Source organism: Artibeus jamaicensis, unplaced genomic scaffold (genome assembly GCF_021234435.1).
Source record: "Artibeus jamaicensis isolate MK-2021 breed Jamaican fruit bat unplaced genomic scaffold, CSHL_Jam_final contig_384, whole genome shotgun sequence".
NCBI lineage: Eukaryota > Metazoa > Chordata > Mammalia > Chiroptera > Phyllostomidae > Artibeus > Artibeus jamaicensis.
The window spans coordinates 1756028-1774946 of NW_026521810.1; the positions used below are offsets into that span (position 1 = coordinate 1756028).

General features: G+C 37.4%; 1 protein-coding gene and 1 long non-coding RNA gene across 2 annotated transcripts in view; one reads left to right on the top strand and one right to left on the bottom strand.

Annotated features, from left to right (window-relative positions):
* IL1RL1 (interleukin 1 receptor like 1) overlaps positions 1–12867 on the top strand; it is a 29193-nt gene extending 16326 nt beyond the window's left edge. The window contains exons 7-11 of the mRNA XM_037143402.2: positions 857–998; positions 1082–1227; positions 4083–4229; positions 9338–9505; positions 11956–12867. Of these exons, the coding sequence (XP_036999297.2) occupies positions 857–998; positions 1082–1227; positions 4083–4229; positions 9338–9505; positions 11956–12341 (989 nt within the window). The 3' untranslated portion in view covers positions 12342–12867. The remainder of the gene's footprint in view (positions 1–856; positions 999–1081; positions 1228–4082; positions 4230–9337; positions 9506–11955) is intronic.
* On the bottom strand, positions 2141–18856 carry LOC119047916 (uncharacterized). The gene is made up of 3 exons (XR_005082218.2): positions 18768–18856; positions 12047–12176; positions 2141–2803 (listed from the first exon to the last, which is right to left on the bottom strand). It is a non-coding gene; the product is annotated as an uncharacterized LOC119047916 (long non-coding RNA).
* Between the last annotated feature and the right edge of the window lie 63 nt (positions 18857–18919).

Below are 18919 nucleotides of genomic sequence, written 5' to 3' on the forward strand. Positions count from 1 at the left end.
TGAAATTCCTCCATGCCACCCTCCTTCACTGCCTGAGAGCATGATCAGAGCCTCTTTATTGGAGTCCAAGGCCATATATATATACCTGTGCAATGTGGCAGCCCTGTTACCTGCAATGATTTCTTCTCCTATGTTTCCACATCACTTGTCAATCTTTCTACCAGTATGTGAGAATATCTTGTGTTCTAACTGTTAATGTTTACACCCTTATCTCCTTTGGAGAGATGCTGAGCTTCTTATCCCACTTCAGACATCCAATTATAGACCCAGGAGCTCAGGGCTCACAAGAGTGTGGCTCAATGCACATACCTGTGCTTCCAGCTGCAGGAATGCAGCTCTGTACTTCAGGTCAGAAAGAAGTAAGTCTCAAGTTAAAGGAGTTGGAAGAGAGAAAGAGGGCTCTTGCTGGACAATTAAATACTGGGATGGTAGCCTGGTCAGGGAAAATACAGTTTTACTTGTTAGAAAGAGATGAAAAGTATTCAAAAGGAGGAGAAATGTGTGAAGGAGAGCAGTTAAAAAGAAATTCTAATTTATAATGAATACTACAGGGAAATAATTTATAGGGAAATACTACATTATAATGTGGGATTGGTGAAGCTTGAGTCATTTGTCTCTTTGGTTTCCTCTTCCAGTGAGAAAGAAGAGGGGGACTTAATTGTGAGTGAAATAAAGATAATGGAGGAGGGAGGGAGGCAAGAAAAGGTCATACAAAGGTGAAGGTGCTAAAAATGGGGAAGGGAAACAATAATCAATTCCTGGCACACACTAGGTGATCAACAATTATTTTGCATTAAATTAAATACTATTTGCAAGAATTTAATTTTATTGGTGAATTTCTTTACTTCTCATCTAGGAAAAACAGCAAATATTATTTGCTCTGCTTGCTTTGGGAAAGGCTCTCAGCTTATGTCTGCTGTCCAGTGGCAGGTTAATGGAAGCATAATTGGGAGCTTTGGTGAATCAAGAATTCAAGAGGAGCAAGAGCAAAATCAAAGGTATCGTCACACAGAAGTTAAAACACCTCCCACACAACTGCAACTACTGAGTAAGCACTGAAAGTAACCAGTTGCCTTCTTAGTTCTAGCAATGAACTGACTTGTCGAAGCACCATTTTAAGAATAGCTGATGTAAGAGAAGAGGATTTGTTGCTGAAGTATGACTGTCTGGCCAGGAATTTTTATGGCTTGAGAAGGCACACCATAAAACTAAGGAGGAAAAAGCCAAGTAAGGAGTGTTTCTGGGACTTCTGTAACCTGAGTTCCTTGTATGAGCCATAAGCTGAGATCATTTCTTAGAGCATGAGATATTGCCTTGTGGTTCCAGAGGGATACATCAAGACAAAAGAAGTGAGCTAACAAATAAAATGTGCTTCTTCTCTTGAGGACACTGGCCTTCTGCAGTAAGGTCTCCTCAGACTGTTTCTGTTTGTCTGTTTACCTCACTATTACTTTACTTCTTTCTTCTACTTCTCCCCTTCCTTCCCCTCCTCTTCTTCCTTCCTCTTCTTCCTCCTCCTCCCCCCTCATTCCCCCCTCCCAATCCTCCTGCTGGTTCCTCTTTAACACCCATCTGCTGCCTTAGTCATTTTTTTGCTTTCTCATTTCATTAGACCTCTGTGTCTCATTGTATATGAAATAAAATACACCAACAGCAAACTGTGGACATGTTCTTTTGTTACCTTTTATAATAACACATTATTAACACATTCCCTTTTATAATGTATTTTTGTCATAAACAACAAATATTTTGTTAGTGAGGCTGGCAAAGTGAATGGGAAGATGAAATGTTTAATTTTTGCCCATTCCAGTAAGAAAATCTGGTGCCTATGCACTGCTTACATTTTCATTTTAGAAAAGTTCTCTGGTTACCTGTGGATTTGAACTGTCTTCATGTTAAATGTATGTAGTCAATGATTTTGTTCATTCTAATTTATTTATATTTGGTATATTTCACCTATTTTTCTTCAAATCAACATAGTTATAGTGTTTCAACAGCTGTGTAAATTAAACAAAAAAATTTGCTACTGTTGTCAAATTGTCACAATGAATTCCTTTATTTCTAATCATAGAATAAAAGAAATTACATCATTGTCTTTAATTTTAAAAACAAAAACTTAAAAAGCCTATATCTCCATATTACAAATATTATCCAATAAATATTTGATACTCATAATAATATTATACATTTATTTATTATTTTCTATGCACCAGGACCTAATTATTTTTCATTAAATTTTTAAAAAATCAATACTCCAGGAGAAAGAGACTGTCACTATCATCTAATTTTAAAGAGGAGGAATTTGGGGCAAAGAGGGGTTGCATAAGTTGCCAAATATTAGAGTTATAAAGGCAAGATTCAAACACAGGCAGTGTTTTCCTGTTTATAAGCACTTCCAGAAAGTATTTTAGTGTTGTCATCATGTAAATCAATTATTTATACATGTAAAAAGCCATTAACATTTATAAAGATATTGAATTTTAACTTCCTTCAATGTCTTGGATTAACTTCTTCATTTAAAAATAACCAGCCATAACCATAGTTACTTCACAACAATCTCCACAAGAAGTATAGATTTCCAGGATACATCCAGATAGGAATTTTTGAAAAAGTGATCTGAGGAAGAATCCTGTTGAAATGATGTTCTTAGGGAGTATTTAGCATTTAAACTGATGACAGTACAGACAGTAAGCTCTCTGTCAATCTGCCGCACCTCCATCTCCACCCCAAGTCCACCTTCCAGCTTTGAATCACTTCACCTTGGCCATTCTTGATCTCATAGTGCTGCTGCATACTCAGGAAGCTGAAGATCAATTGGAGAAATTTTTAATATGGGTCAGTATTTTTTTACCTCAAACCTGGGAGCCCATGCTTTGAGATTTGAGATGAAAATCAAAAGACAACAATATAACCAATTCTCACTTGAGATTCTCCTCATGTGCATCATTAAATGGGACTATTTGTAAAATATGATAGCAGTTCTAAAGCATTAAGTAAACTTAAAACAGCCAAAAATACTATTAATGATCTCAGTTCTTATGTTCAATTTGTATTGCAATACATACCTGTTACAAGTTCTTGAAGATGGGGACCATCTTGCATATGTGAGGGAATGAGCACAGGATAAAGTTCAGTGATGGCTAAAGAATGTTCACCATAGAGAAGGAAGGGGTATGTGTGGGGCTGGAATCTGGCAATTTGACTTCTCTGTCAGATAGCTTTGGAGGCTTAAATGGCTCCTGTTTCTTCTCAACTTACCCAGGTCACCAACTCCAGATTCAACAAATCCCCAAGACTTGTTAATTCTTTCTCCTTAGTACCCCAAATATTGGGCTTGTCCATTCCTTTTTCATTATTAGATGAGTTTGTGCCCTCTTCAGCTCTCACTCCAAGCACTCCTGCCCATTCTACTCCAAGACCACAGAAAAAAACCTTCCACTGCCATCATATTAATTTTACTTTAAAACCAAGTTCATTGTTAACACCTCACTCAATAGCTTTCATGACCTTCAGAATAAAAGGCTAAATACCTTAGCTGGAGCCTCAGTTCTGGCCAAAACCTAACCCTGACCTACTGTATCTTCCATTACTTCCCCAAATTAGATCACTCCAGTTACTCAGAAAACACACTGCCATCTTTGCCCTTGAGTTCATGGCATTTTCTCTTGCCAGAGTAATCCATTTTCTTTTTTGCAGCAATGTAAATCTTATCTATTCTTCAGAGACCTCCTCCTGCAGGAAGGCCTCATTGCCCAGTCTAGCATGGAGTGAGCGTTCTTTCTAAAAACCTCTGGCAGTCAAAATCGTGCCTTTATTTCCTATCTCTGTTAGGTTTACACATGTCTCTGTGTCTTGTACACTCTGAGAATTCCCTACAATACCTAGCCTGGTGCCTTACACATAATATGGGCTCAGTAACTGTTCATTGACTGATTCTTAGAGCAGCATGACAGTTCCAAGTCAGCATCTGTTCATGAATTCCTTGTACCCTCAGTAGAGGCCAACATCCATGTATTTGTTTATTTCACTTTGTTTTCATAATAATGATGATCATTTTCTGTCCTCCCTCTATCTTTGAATAGTTGATCATCAAAGCACCTACTACATACTTGCAGGATTTGGCATATTGTTAATGCTAACCAATATCATGATGATAATGCTGAAAGTGTTCTGGATTGAGGTTATTCTGCTCTGGAGGGACATAGCTAGACCTTACAAAACTAGAAATGGTAAGTAGCAAGTTTCAAGTTCTTCAAAAGAAAAAGTCTCATAATGGCTGTTGGTCACTTGTCTCAATCTCTTAATAGCTATGCTACAAAACCCAGCTTCCATTTTGCTTACCAGCATATAATTAGTAAATCTTTGAGTTCACTCAGAGGCTGTTCTTTGTTCTGCCTTGCTACTCTTTGTGGCTCTAAGACACATCTCAACAATTCAAACTTCCTCCCTAATAGGATTGCTTTCTACTGAAGCCCAGTAACAGACTGCCCCAAGCCCAGAAAGGTTTACACATTTTGGAAAATGTATAAACAGTGTGGAATTCAAAGCATTAACGACACTGTTCTGAATTTTCAAATGTGAAGAGGTTAGATAGGTCCATTGGAATACAGGAACCCTGTTCCATAGAGTCTCACCTATGCAATTGAGTTCAATAAAGTCTCACCTAAGCACATGAAAGAAGACAGTTCTGCCTGCTAAATGGGAACAGCGAACACTGTTCTTTCATCTGGAGACAGATAGATAGAGTTTAGACATTCTATATGGTTCAATCCACTAAAGCTAATTATTGGATTTGGTTGTAAATTTAGATCCCTTAAAATTTTTTACTATCTTGGCACTATTAGCCTTTAGCATTTTCATTTCCCTAGGGGAAGCATGGGGAAAACAAAAGCTAAAATTGAGATTTTTCTCAGCACAGAATACTTTATCCATGACTTGTTTATTTTACATTCTTTTAAAAAAATTTAATTGATGTTCAGATACAGTTGTCTCCATTTTCCCACTACCAATTCCTACTCCATACCCATCCCTACCTCCCGCCCTCAATCCTACTCTGCTTTGGCTTTGTCTATGGGTCCTTTATACATGTTCATTTATGATCCTTTTCCTTCTTTCCCATGCTGTTTCCCTCTCCTCTGGCTACTGTCAGTTTGTTAATTTCAATGTCTCTGGTTATATTTCACTTGCTTGTTTGTTTTGTTATTTAGGTTATTTTGTTATTTAGGTTCTCACTTATAGGTGAGATCATATGGTATTTGTCTTTCACTGCCTGGCTTACTTCACTCAGCATAATGCTCTCTGGTCCATCCACGTTTTCACAAAAGGTAGGAGCTCCGTTCTTTCTGCTATGTAGTATTCCATTGTGTAAATATACCATAGTTTACTGATCCACTCATTTACTAATGGGCACCTAGGCTGCTTTCAGCACTTGGCTATTGTAAATTGTGCTGCTATGAACATTGGGGTACATAGGTTCTTTCGAATTAGTGTTTCAGGATTCTTAGTGTATAATCCCACCAGTGGAATTGCTGGGTCAAAAGGCAATTCCACTTTCAGTTTTCTGATGAAATTCCATACTGTTTTCCACAGGGGCTGCACCAGTTTACATTCCCACCAACAGTGCACTAGGGTTTCCTTTTCTCCACAACCTCCCCAGCACTTCTTATTTGTTGATTTGTTTACCATGGCCTTGCTGATTGGTTTGTAGTGGTATCTCATTGTGGTTTTTATTTGCATCTCTCTGATGGCTAGTGATGAAGAGCATCCTTTCATATTCTCTGGGACCTATGTATGTCCTTGGAGATATCTGTTCTGGTCCTTTGTCCATTTTTTAATTGGATTGTTTGTCTTCCTGGAGTGGAGTTATGTGAGTTCTTTATATATTTTGGAGATCAAACACTTGTCTGAGATATAATTGGCAGATATATTTTCCCATATACTTGGTTCCCTTTTTGTTTTGCTAATGTTTTCTCTAGCCATGCAGACGCTTTTTATTTTGGCGAGGTCCCATTTGTTTATTCTTTCCTTTATATCCCTTGCTCTAGGGGACACATTAGTGAAAATATTGCTGCATGGAACATCTGAGATTTTCCTGCCTATGTTCTCCTCTAGGATTTTTATGGTATCACTACTTATATTTAAGTCTTTTATCCATCTTGAGTTTATTTTTTTGTATGGTGTAAGTTGGTGGTTGAGTTTCATTTTCTTGAATGTAGCTGTCCAGATCTCCCAATACCAGTTGTTGAAGTGGCTATTTTATTCCATTTTATGCTTTTACTACCTTGTCTAATGTTAACTGACCATAGATACATGAGTTTATTTCTGGGCTCTGTATTCTGTTCTATTGATATATATGTTTGTTTTTATGCCAGTACCAGACTGTTTTGATTACTGTGACCTTGTAATATAGTTTCATGTCAGGTGTGGCAATCCCTTCTACTTTGTTCTTCTTTCTCAAATTTGCTGCAGCTATTTGGGGTCATTTATGTTTCCATACACATTTTTGAAATGTTTGTTCTATATCTGTGAAGTATGTCATTGGTATTTTAATAGGGATTGCATTGAATCTATAAATTGCTTTGGGTAGTATGGACATTTTGATAATATTTATCCTTCCAATCCATGAGCATGGTACATGCTTCCATTTTTTTGTGTATCCCCTAAGATCTTTCCTCAGTGTTGTGTAGTTTTCTACCTAAGGAGGTAGAAGACCTCCTTAGTTAGATTTATTCCTAGGTACTTTATTTTTCATGTTGCTATAACAAATGGAATTCTTTTCCTGATTTCTGTTTCTGATATTTCATTGTTAGTGTACAAAAATGCCTTTGATTTCTGAATATAGACTTTGTATATGGCTGTTTTTGCCAAATTCACTTATTACATCAAGTAGCTTTTTGGTGGAGTCTATAGCATGTTCTATGTACACTATCATGTCATCTGCAGACGATGAAAATTATGCTTCCTCCTTTCTAATTTGGATGCCTTTTATTTCTTCTTGTCTGTTTGCTGTGGCTATGACTTCCAATACTATGTTGAATAGAAGTGGAGAAAGCAGACATCCTTGTCTTCTTCCTGATCTTAGTGGGAAAGATTTTAGTTTTTGCCCATTGATTATAATATTGGCTATAGGTTTCTTATATATGGACTCTATTATATTCAGGAATGCTCCCTCTACTCGCACTTTGCTAAGTATTTTATCATAAATGGGTACTATATCTTATCAATTGCCTTTTCTGCATCTATTGATATGATCACGTGATTTTTGTCTTCCCTTTTGTTTATGTGATGTATTATGTTTATTAATTCATGAATATTGTACCATCCTTGCATCCCTGGGATGAATCCCAATTGGTCATGTTGTATGCTCTTTTTAATGTATTGTTGGATATGGTTTGCCAATATTTTGTTGAGGGTTTTAGCATCTATGTTCATCAGTGATATTGGCCTGTAGTTTTCTTTCTTTTCTATGTCTTTACCTGGTTTTGGGATGTTGATGATGCTGGCTTCATAAAAAGATTTTGGGAGTCTTCCATCTTCTTGAATTTTTTGAAGTAGCCTGTGAAGGATGGGGGTTAGCTCTTTCTCAAAGGGAAAGGAAGAAAATTCTACAAAGTACAATTCTCCCATGACACTGTATTGTAACAATAGCTACCCTACCCACAGCCAACTCACAAAGTTTGTTAAAGGTGTAGAGAGAAAACAGGTATTTTAAGAACTGGGCAAAAGGATGTGAAATGACCCTTGACAAGAGAATTCATTTGGAGTGTTTGGATAGGAGAGAAATAGTAAGAGTGTAGAATGGAAACAAGTTGTAGCTAGAAAGAAAACCAAATTTGAAATGAAAATATTGCAAGGAAAGAGGAAAGTAAAATGAGCTAGGAGCAGCAGGAGAGGAGCAAAATATGTGAAATGCAATATACTATAGTATAAAATCTAGTAACTTATTATATATAAACTCACTGGGCAAGAAATGAATACTATAAAGTTACGCAGGAAAGAAAACATCACGAATCATGAAGATCACAGTGGTTTCTGTCTGAGTAGCCTCTTGCTTGTATTTACCTTTTTTTTTTTCTTTCTGGATCTGCCTCTGGTGGTGTCAGCTATTGACCCTGTCTGACCTTTGACAGCCTGTTCCATACATCCAGTGATCTGCTATCACTGGCTGTCTCCTTCAATTGTTAATCTGGTCACTCTCCACTCAGCAGGCAGATTTAAACTCCATAGGGCAGAGATCCTCCTGAGGTTGTGGCTACTGTTTTCCCTCAGGCTACTGCTGCTCAGAGGGGAGTGGTCTGTCTAAGCACAAAGGCTGCTGCCATCTGGGGGATGACTCAGCATTGGGATTCCTGCAGCTACTCTCTCAGTTCTCTCCCCATGGCTTTATCCCTCCCTGCTACCCCCCCCCCCCCGTCTCTCCTCAGGCATCTCCACTTTTTCCCCAAGTTTGCTGGTGCACCTGGGTAAGTGGCTGGAAGTGGAAATTTGGGTATTGGCCCTTTAAATGTCCCTTGGGTCTCCAATTGTCTATCTCTGTCAGAGAGCAACCCTGCCACTTTTCACCACTGGTTGTTGTTATCTGTGTACTTTTGGGGCTCTGGTGTTCTAGGCTGGGAATCTGAGCTTAGGGTTTAGACCCCAATCTTCTCTGGGGGATCCAACTGGCTGCTTAATTATCCCACCAGTGCTGCCACCTGAGGGTGTCCAACCAGCCCTCTTGAGTCTGGACTCCCTACCAGACGAGTTGTGCTGAAGCTGGTTCTGTGTGTCTGAAGTTATATACTTCTCTCTGGCTGTTGCTCAGTTGTTTGTGCTGAGTGGTTTCTCCACAAATGAGTTGTAATTCCAGATTCATTCTGGGAGATCAGTGTTAATTCTATTCACTCCTCCACCATCTTTATTCTCCCTATTTTACTTCTTTTCATAATAATAATGATCACTTTTTTGTCCTCCCTTTATCTTTTGAATAGTTGACCATCAAGGCACCTACTACATACTTGCAGGATTTGGCATTATTGTTAGTCTTAGTCAATATTATGATGACCTGTGAACAATACTTGTTAATACAGTCTTGATTAAATATAACAATATGGTTTGAACTAACCTGTACAAACCCTTCCCTGTTCTCTACCACTCAGTCTGGGGCTACAAAAAGGAGAACTTTGAGTTTAAAATAGATTTTCTGATGATATTTTTTGGTGGTAGACTATTGTCATCAACTCTAGATTCTAGAATATTTGGGGGGCTGGGATATCATCACCACTAACCATAAAACTTGGTGATAAATAATAATTTTTGTAGAACTGAGTAATAAAGTTGTACTTACTCTCATTTTCAGATGGAAAGATCTATGATGCTTATGTTATCTATCCGCGGAACCACAAAGATAGTCCAGAAGCAACCAGTTCTGTTGACTACTTTGTTCACCAGATTCTGCCTGATGTTCTTGAAAATAAATGTGGCTATAACTTATGCATTCATGGGAGAGATTTGCTACCTGGAGAAGGTAACACTATCAACATACATCTGGCACAGAAATTCACTTCATCAGAAGGCTAAGCAATGAGTGGTCTTACCCCTGCATTGGATAATAACTTATAATCGTTTTTCTAGTTTTTGAGACCAGAGATTTTAAATATTTCTCCAGAAAAATGAGATGCCTAATCTTTGCTTCTCCTGTCCCTTTGCTGGCCTTATCATGAGGTATTCACAGTAGTGTCAGTGACGTGAAGACAGGGTAAGGCATCCTTAGTATGTGAATTTAGCAGGGCACTGCCCCTACTTTATATCCCATGTCCCCTAGTAGAAGTACTTAACATTTCTTAATTCTCTCTAGAAGATTTGAGTCTACAACCAAAGAATTATGTTCTAACACCCAGAGGCAATTCTAAAATATTTATAGAGTTGTATGAGTTTCCTTATGTTGGTGAAACATTTGCAAATTTATATTCTCACAAGAACAACTAAAACTGTGTCTTCTGTTTCTTAATATTACCAGTTGATTTCATGTACTTTTGCAAGTTGTTTCACAATTCTAGTGTTTCAGTAGTCATTCTTATCTTCCCTCTATATTTATGACACATGCCTATGAACCCTCCTTACCCTTCTTAAATTCCTCAGACTCCAGGAAGTGTTTGGAATGTGAATGAGGGAGGAACATTAGGAGCATAAGTCCAATAAAGTTAATGTTTAGTAAACCGTGGGTTTAACTGGCATTCCTACTGAAAGGAGGAATTCACACGCCTATGAATTAAAAGGAACACACAACAGGTGAATTTGGTTTATCCTGGAATATTCGAGCAATGTTAATAACCTACTAATGGCCTGGGAGACTCATAAAGTGTACAATTCAGGAAACTGTAATCTAAGTAATCGAGGGTCTCTTCTTCCTCCAGCTCTCCTCACTGGCTACCATGAAAGCAGAGAGTCAGGAGACATGGCACTCAAATGCTCTTTTCATATCACACATCTGCTTTAGTAGTTGCAGAGACTCTAGCTATTAGTGATGTCACAGTATTTCTAGTTACACCTCTTCCCAGTCAAACAGGGATGCTAGCTCCCTGAGGCTCAAGCTTATGTTGACTTTCTGGTGCTGTTTTTCATTTGGAAAGGTTTTTCACTTCACCCTCCTCAAATATGTCCTCTGATTACCTCAATCAAAGTAAAATAAAATTCAACAAAACACCATCAGACATTACTCTTCCCATAAGAAAAAGTTTATGTCTGATGGATGCAGTATATTTCTTCCCATGCTAGTTACCTTCCATTTGCTCCCTCAAATCTACTCTGTAACCCCTTTTATCCAGTGTCCCTGGGTGGCTGGTCATTATGGAATCTATCCTCCCTTGCTCTTTACTCCATGTTGGTTTTGGCCAAAGGGAGGCACTGGCAGGAGTTCTGGAGAGGAGGAACCAACATCCTTTGCCCCTTCTGGGTGAAGTTGCCAGGGTAGTTGCAATTCTCTCTCCTGGAGCAGGGTTTCTGTCAGTTGGCCTTCATACTCCTTGGATTCCATAAGTGCTTCCTCCCTTGCACAGTGGAGGGTGTAATGTCTCCCCGATATTACCATTTGTGGGATTCTGCACCATCTGTTATTGATTTCCCTGAGCTCTGCCCACATCTTTTATAAATTCTCATTTCATTAAACTCTTTCACCAGTCCTTTTAAATGTGCCAAGTTTTCTGTTAGGATCCTGACTGACCCAAGGTCTCTACTTGGCTCAATTTACCATTTACTTCCTTATTTCAAACAAAATAAATAGGCCATCTTTTAGCCACCACTTTCTAAGGATATCTGCAGTTGTTTTGTTCATGGTTGGGTTTCCTTAATCATGCTGTCACCTCCTTGCAGTGACACCTGGGTATTTTACATGTTTTTCTGAGCCCACTCAGAAGTTAGTTAAGATCACTATACATACAGCTGATGCTTTATAAACACTGACTTGCCAAAGGGATCCATCTCCCTTAAGATTTTTCTTGTCTGGATTAAAGCAGCTTCTAAAACAGAGAATGGGGGAAGATGAAGTAGATCCAGGACTTCCTAGAGACATTAGTCTGTTGAGAGGAACAAGGGTTCCTCTGTTTGCACTATTTAATATAAGAGTGAAAATTCTAAACCCTTTGAAAACTTGTAAACTAATCTTTAAAAAGATAATATGTAGCTAATGAGCCTGCATTTTGTCTCCTGCTAAATACCTCTATATTTGCATTTAACTGGAAGTATTCTGCTTTAGTTAGGACTGACCTGCCTGGGAAAGAAGAGGGCCTTGGCCCTTATCTCACGGTGAGAGGGGTAAGATGCAACATTTCTCCTTTTCCAAAGAAGTGAATTGATAGTATCAAGATCTCACACAAGATTATAACAATCACAACTTTTAAAAGTTTCAAAAAATTTATGATCAAAGCATTAGATTTAAAAATACAACAACAGAAATCTTTTCCATGTCTTTATTACTAGATATGGCCACTGCAGTGGAAACCAATATCCGAAAAAGTCGGCGGCACATTTTTATCCTGACTCCTCAGATCGTATACAGCAAAGAGTTTACCTATGAGCAGGAGATCGCCTTGCACAGTGCCCTCATCCAGGATGACTCCAAGGTGATTCTGATTGAAATGGAGGCTCTGAGTGAGCCAGGTAGACTGCAACTTGCTGGGCTTCCAGATTCCCTCCAGCACCTGGTAAAAATGCAGGGTACCATCAAGTGGAGGGAAGACCATGTGGCCAACAAGAGGTCCCTAAACTCCAGATTCTGGAAGCATGTGAGGTACCACATGCCTATACCAAACAGACTTCCAAGAAAGACCTGCATTCTGGCTTCTTTGAATGCACAAGAGCAGTAGGGCCTATGTGGGTGCGTCAATGCACCAGACTTTGTAATTGAGGCTTTTCCTACCTGCATTATACCACTGTGCTAGGCAGTGAGAGTTGGGCCTTGAGAAGTAGGAAGGGCAAGAGAATTTTTATCTAGAGACTTTACTTCCATTTTCCTGATTCTGTATGATTACAAAATGCTTCCAAATTTTTACCCTCAATCTCCTTCTCTCTACTGAACTTTTCCTCCCTTTTGTCCTTTGCTTGTCTTTCTCCACTGTGGTCTGTGATCTTTTCCTCTTTTTCTTCCTTTCTGATTGCCTTCTCCTTGTGCCTCATTAATATTGTACATTTTGAACATCAAATTTAAAGTTTTAGAGTTCAACTTTTATGTAAGCCGGAAGAACATTCAGATTCCCTTGACCAGAACATTGGTAGTAAACTTTGCTTCACATGCCAGAATTTATTATATTTTATTTGATCAGGGCTTAGTTTTATCATCTCAATATTGCCTATTTTGTTGGAGTACCTTACCCAATCGCCATTATTACCTAATTTGTTTCAGTTCTAAAATTTATTTCATATATTGTTATTGTTATTAGAAATATTTTTCTCACTATAAAAATTATAGAATAGAAGGTATAAAAGAAGAAAATAACAAAAATAATTTATGGATCTATCATCCTAAGATTATATATTTGCTTTTTAAAAAATAATTCATATTTAAACATACCATTTATATAGCTGAGATTACGTAGTGCATAGTTTTTATATTTTTTATACTTAACATCATGATAAAAGCATTTGACATGTCATTTAGACTTTAACATTTAAAAATATTTGTAGTGTTCTATCTTGTGCTTGTGCTACACTGGCTTTATAATGATAGCTACCATTTTAATAATCTGCAATGACCATATCAATATATCTTATATCTTTCAATGAAAAAATTTTATTTCAGAAACTTCATTTGTTGTCACATTTCTATGACATTAGTAGGACATTTTGACAGAACTATTTTTGATAAACTAAAGATTATTTGCACAGTCTAGGCTGTTCCTGTCAGAACATTCCTGGAGTTCACTTACCTGCCCTCAGGGGCCACAGAACTCATCAGTGGACCCATAGCTAAGGCAGAGTGTCCCCTCAGCAGGGAGTCCTGTGAGAGTATAGATTTTGCAAGTCGATGGAGACTCTACCCTCAGTTAAGCTGCTTAATAAAGTGTATGATTTTGTATTTAACTGGCCCCTGACCCCCTCTCCCTGCAAAATACTGGAGACCCTTGACAGGAAGTGTAATCTTGAACTCACTGCATTCAATACCATGCAGGATGTTTTCTGAAAAGAAACCATATTTCTCAAAAGTTGCCTAAAGGAGCTACAGTTACCCATCTCTCTAGATACCCTATATTCTAAATCTATATTTCTTGGATTAGAATTGCTGGGTAAAGTGGAAAACATCAGTGAAAGTTAAATTCAGAGAATGAAATTTCATATGAAATTGATCTGAAATTCAAATTTACCTAGGCATCTTGTATCTTTGTTTGCTAAATCTGCTTACCCTTCTCTGGTAGATTATTATACTTTTCTGTGGTGACATCTGATTTTTTTAATTGTTCAAGTACATTTTTCTTCATTTTCACCCCACCATGCCCTCCCCACTCCACCCATCCTCACTTTCCACCCTCGAACCCACTCCCTTTGTTTTTGTCCATATGTCCTTCATATATGTTCTTTGATGCCCTCCTATTATCCCCTATTGATTTTTTTATTACTCAAAAATTAGCCAATGAAAAGGATGTGGTATAGTTGATTGATTAACATCTTTTTGAATAAAACAGCTATGTAATCACGAGCAAGTTACATTATCTAAAACTTAGTTACCTTAGGTAAAATGAGAATAATCATAACAAAAACTCTTTGTATTTCTGTGCTAATCAAATGAAAAAAAAGTACCAGTATTTGCTTCAGAGTAAGAAAGCAGTAAATGGCAGCAGTTGTTATGATACTTCACGATGTTTCTTGTAACATGGATCATATTCCATGTCCTCTCTCACTGATGACCTCTAAAGAATCATCTGTCTCCAGCCCCACTATCAAAATAGATGTGCCTTCATTTCTGCTTCTCCACCCACCTCGAATGACAGATGTTTTATTGATTTATGGACACAAGGCATTTTGGAGCTGATTTTATTTCCCTTTTTACATTAGTTTCTTAAAAGCATACAGCCAAATTTGTGATCTTTCTATAGCAAGTATATGGGATATCATAACAAGGGATTTATAATAATCTCTTCCCTGTCTCCATAATTCTTTTGTTTTCTATTTGACCTATATTTCTTACCTTTACATATATTTTAACTCCTTACATTATAAGTTCTTTTGCAAGTATTTAGCAAAAATAGTAAGTACTTTGCAAGTATTTATTTTATGAACATGTGCTGAGTATCTCTCTGGAAGGGGCATGGAGAGGAAAGGCTATAAAGGGAAATATGCAGGTAAGTCACATTCCTCCTTTACTTTAGGGATTTAGAATACACTGTGTGAGCTTGGAAGGAAGAGAGAAATACTCCAGAGACCCCAGACAGGGCTAGACTTGGGGGAAATTGACATTGCTGAACTCTTTTCTCCATCATTCCTTTTCCTAAACTTACATACCACTTCCCAGGTCACCTAGACTATCTGGGTTTCAGTTTCTGCAACTGAAAAATGGGAGGATGGAAAAGAAGATCTCTGAGGCTTTTCTCAGGTTCCATAACTCATGGCTTCAAATAACACACTCAGAGAGAGGTCACAGACCTGTCAGGCTACCTGGCTTCTCAGACCAGCAGCACCAGCCTCTCTATTTCTTCATCTGTGTAGTGAGAGTAATAAGCGCTTCACCTACTACACCAGGTAGTGTGAATAAAATGAATTCAGCCAAATCCTGTTGAGTGTCTGCACTATAATTATGGTGAAAAGTTTTGTGAATTATACAAACACAATGAATTATTTCTAATTGAGTTAAATTTGCATACAATAAAATTCAGATCCTAAATTTTGACAATTACACATATCTATGTAATTATCACTCAAAAAAAGATAGAAATATTTTAATCACCTTACAAAGTTCCCTCTTACCTCTAAGGCAGACAATATTTTGATTCCTGTCTCCATGGATTAGATTTGTCACATCTTGAAATTCATATCAGTGAAGTTGGACATCACTGTGACTCATGACTTCCACACAATGAACATGTCTGAGATTCACCCATATTTTGTATTTGTGAGTAGTTTGTTTCTTTGTATTACTGAGTTGGTTTCCAGAATATGCCCACACAACAGACTGTCTAAACATTTCTCTGTTGATGGATGTTTGGGTTTTCCCTTTTCTTTTTTAAGGGGTTTTCCCTTTTATATAAAGCTATCATGAATATGGTTACTTGTTGACATATGTTTTAGGGTTTTCTTTGTCCAGTTCCTAGGAGTGGTCATGATATATATTTAAAATATTAAGAAACCGATCAATTGTTTTGCAATCTAATTGTACCATTTTACATTCCCTGCAGTTGTATCTGAGACCTCTGTTGCTTCACCTCCTCCCCAATAATTGGTACTGTCAGTTTTCCTCTTGTTTCAGTTACTTTAGTGGATGTTAAATGAATCTTGTGGTTTTAATTACAGTTTTCTGATGATCAATGATGCTGAGCCTTGTTCATGTTTCTGTGGGTCATTCAAACATCATACTCTGAAGGTAAAACCTTTTGCACATTTTTAAAATGTGTTGGGTTTTATGGAGATATTGTTGATGCATAGAAATTATTTTATATTCTGGATACAAGGTCCTCTTTAGGTAGATGTAAGGTGAGATATTTTCCAGGTTTACCTATTCATTTTTTAATGGTGTAATTGATTATCAGACATTTTAATTGTGGTAATATTTTTCTTTCATGGTCAGTGCTTTCTGTATCCCAGCAAATAATTTTTTTTGTTTGCCCACTCCAAGGTTATGGAGATAGTCTCCTATGTATTTTTAGGAAATATTTATAATTCCAGCTTTAAAAAAATTCCTCACCTGAGAATATTTCAGTTGATTTCTAGAGAGAGAGGAAGGAAGAGAGAGAGAAAAACACTGATGTGTGTGAGAGAGAAACATCAATTGGTTACCTCCTATATGCGCCCTGACCTGGGACTGAACCTGCAAACTTTTGGTGTATGGGGTGATGCTCTAACCAACTGACCTCCCTGATCAGGGCTGTGGTTCCAGATTTTAGGCTTAGGTCTATGATCCATGGTGAATTAGTATTTGTACATAGAATGAAGTAAGAACCAAAGTTCACTTCTTTTTCTATAGAGATATCCAGTTGTTCAGCAACATTTGTGAAAGACTTTTCTTTACCCATTGAATTGAATAATGTTTTGGTCAGAACCTAACAGACTATGTATGTATGGGTCTATTATATACTCTATTATTTTCTGTTTATAGGTTCATGTAAATATCACATTGACTACTATTGCTTTATTACAAAACTTCAAAGCATTGTAAGTCCTTTAACTTTGTTTTCTCAAGATTGTTCTGATTATTCTAGATTGTTTTCACATAAGTTTTAGAAACAGCTTTACCATTTCTTTGAAAATTCTTTCTGAGAATTAGATTGGGATTGCATGAAATATATGGACTCTGTAACCTATGCAGCCCATAAACCATAAACTCTATAGCTTATGGAAAATAGGTATTTTAACAATGAGTTTGCCAATCCATAAACATAGTATATATTTTTCATTTACTTAGCAGTGTTTTGTAGATTTCACAGTAGATATCTTGTATATCTTTCAAAGGATTTATGCTTTCATATTTGATTTCTTTATGCTATTTTAAATCATATTTCTAACAAATTTCATTTTCCAAATTTCCACTAATGGAATTATAATTGAGTTTTGTCAAGTTGACCTCATATGCCATGTGTGGAGAGCAGGACAGAATTAAGATGGTTTCAGTCCAGTCAACTAAGATGGCATTGAGAGAAGCCATGTTTACAGCATTCATAGTAGAGCAATGACTGAGAGGGATGATGCAAACCCTCTGCAGTGTAACGTGGTAGACATGTATTTATCTGAAAAGTAATACCACCACCTCAGAGCATGGGCAGTAGAGTAACATAATCAACATGTGCTTATCAAGGTGGCACAAAACAACATTTGTTAATCAGAGGCTAATGCAGCATTGTGTCATACAACAGTATAAAAACAAAAGCCTTCAAATAGACAGCTCAGACAGTAGTAGAGAGGAGCTGAGACAGCTGAGAGGAGCTGAGACTCGGAGAGACACCCTGCTGCTCCAACTGACCCTACTGCAGCTCACTCTGAAGCCACCGTAGTAGAATCTGCCTTGCAAGATACTGACCAGCTGGCTCCTGGACCTGGACCTGATCTGAACTCTTGGGATTCAGGTTCATTATCAGCCAATTCTCTTGTGAAATGTTATTTCTGAGTGATTATTGTTACTGGGGTACTATAGGTTTGGATTGAATCTGCATTAATAAAAGCTGACTGAATACTATAATTGCCTCTGTTGACTCACTGTTATTCCATGGTGCTTGTGTTGTCTGTAAGGTTGGTGGCATTATAGGTGACCTGGCACTTCTGTTCTGTGGCAAAGGCTGGAGGCTGGCTTATAGAAAAGGATATAGCATGAATACTTGTAATGTTAGAGTATCACTCATGACTCCATGATCTATTTATTGTTTGCAAGAATTTTTTTTTATAGATTTCAAAGGATGATCTGTATAAAATTATGCCCTTTTTCAAAACCAGTAATTTTACTTCTTTCCCATCTTGATGCTTTCTATTTTAATTTTTTTTACTTACTATAAATTGATTGTCCTAGGTGAGAGCTGTCCTTATCTTGTTCTCCATTTAGTAAAAACAAAGTGTTTAATTATTAATTAGAAAATTACCTGTTAGTTTCTTACAACTATTCATTATCAGATGAAGAATGTTCCTTTCTACTTGCAGTTTTCTGAGCGTTATTACTCAAGAAAGGGTGACTTTTATCAGATGCTTTTCTTATTGTATTTATCAAGATATAATTATATTTCTTTTATTATATCAATACATTAACATTATATATTATATTTATTATATCAATAATGTAAATTATTGTCATTGGATATAAAAATAAAAAGCACTGTCTCATTAAATCCTTTCCCCGTAAGTCATGATTTCAGTCTTTATTTTTGTTGGAAAGAGCCAACTGCAGACCAGCCTAAAAATGTATCCTGAGTTCTACCACGCTATGAAAATTTAGAGAAACACTTCTGCCTCAAGCGTTCGTTTCTTCTAAGCAATTTAAATCCTCAATTCCACACATCTGTAGCCCCTCTCAATTGCTTCCCAATAGAGAATCCCCCCAGCTTAGCCTGAGGGCTCAGGACCTGAGGTGCCTGAGACAGACCTGCTCCTCACCTTTGGCTTACCTGAGACTGTGCTGTGTCCTTGAGAGTCTTCCTTAGCTCCTTTTCTGTCCCCAGCCCTTTCCACCCACTTCCCTTCAGTACTGGCACAGGTTGACTTTACTCATTTTACTGTGCTGCTCACAGCTCTTAGGCCTGAAGGGGGCGTAAGGGAA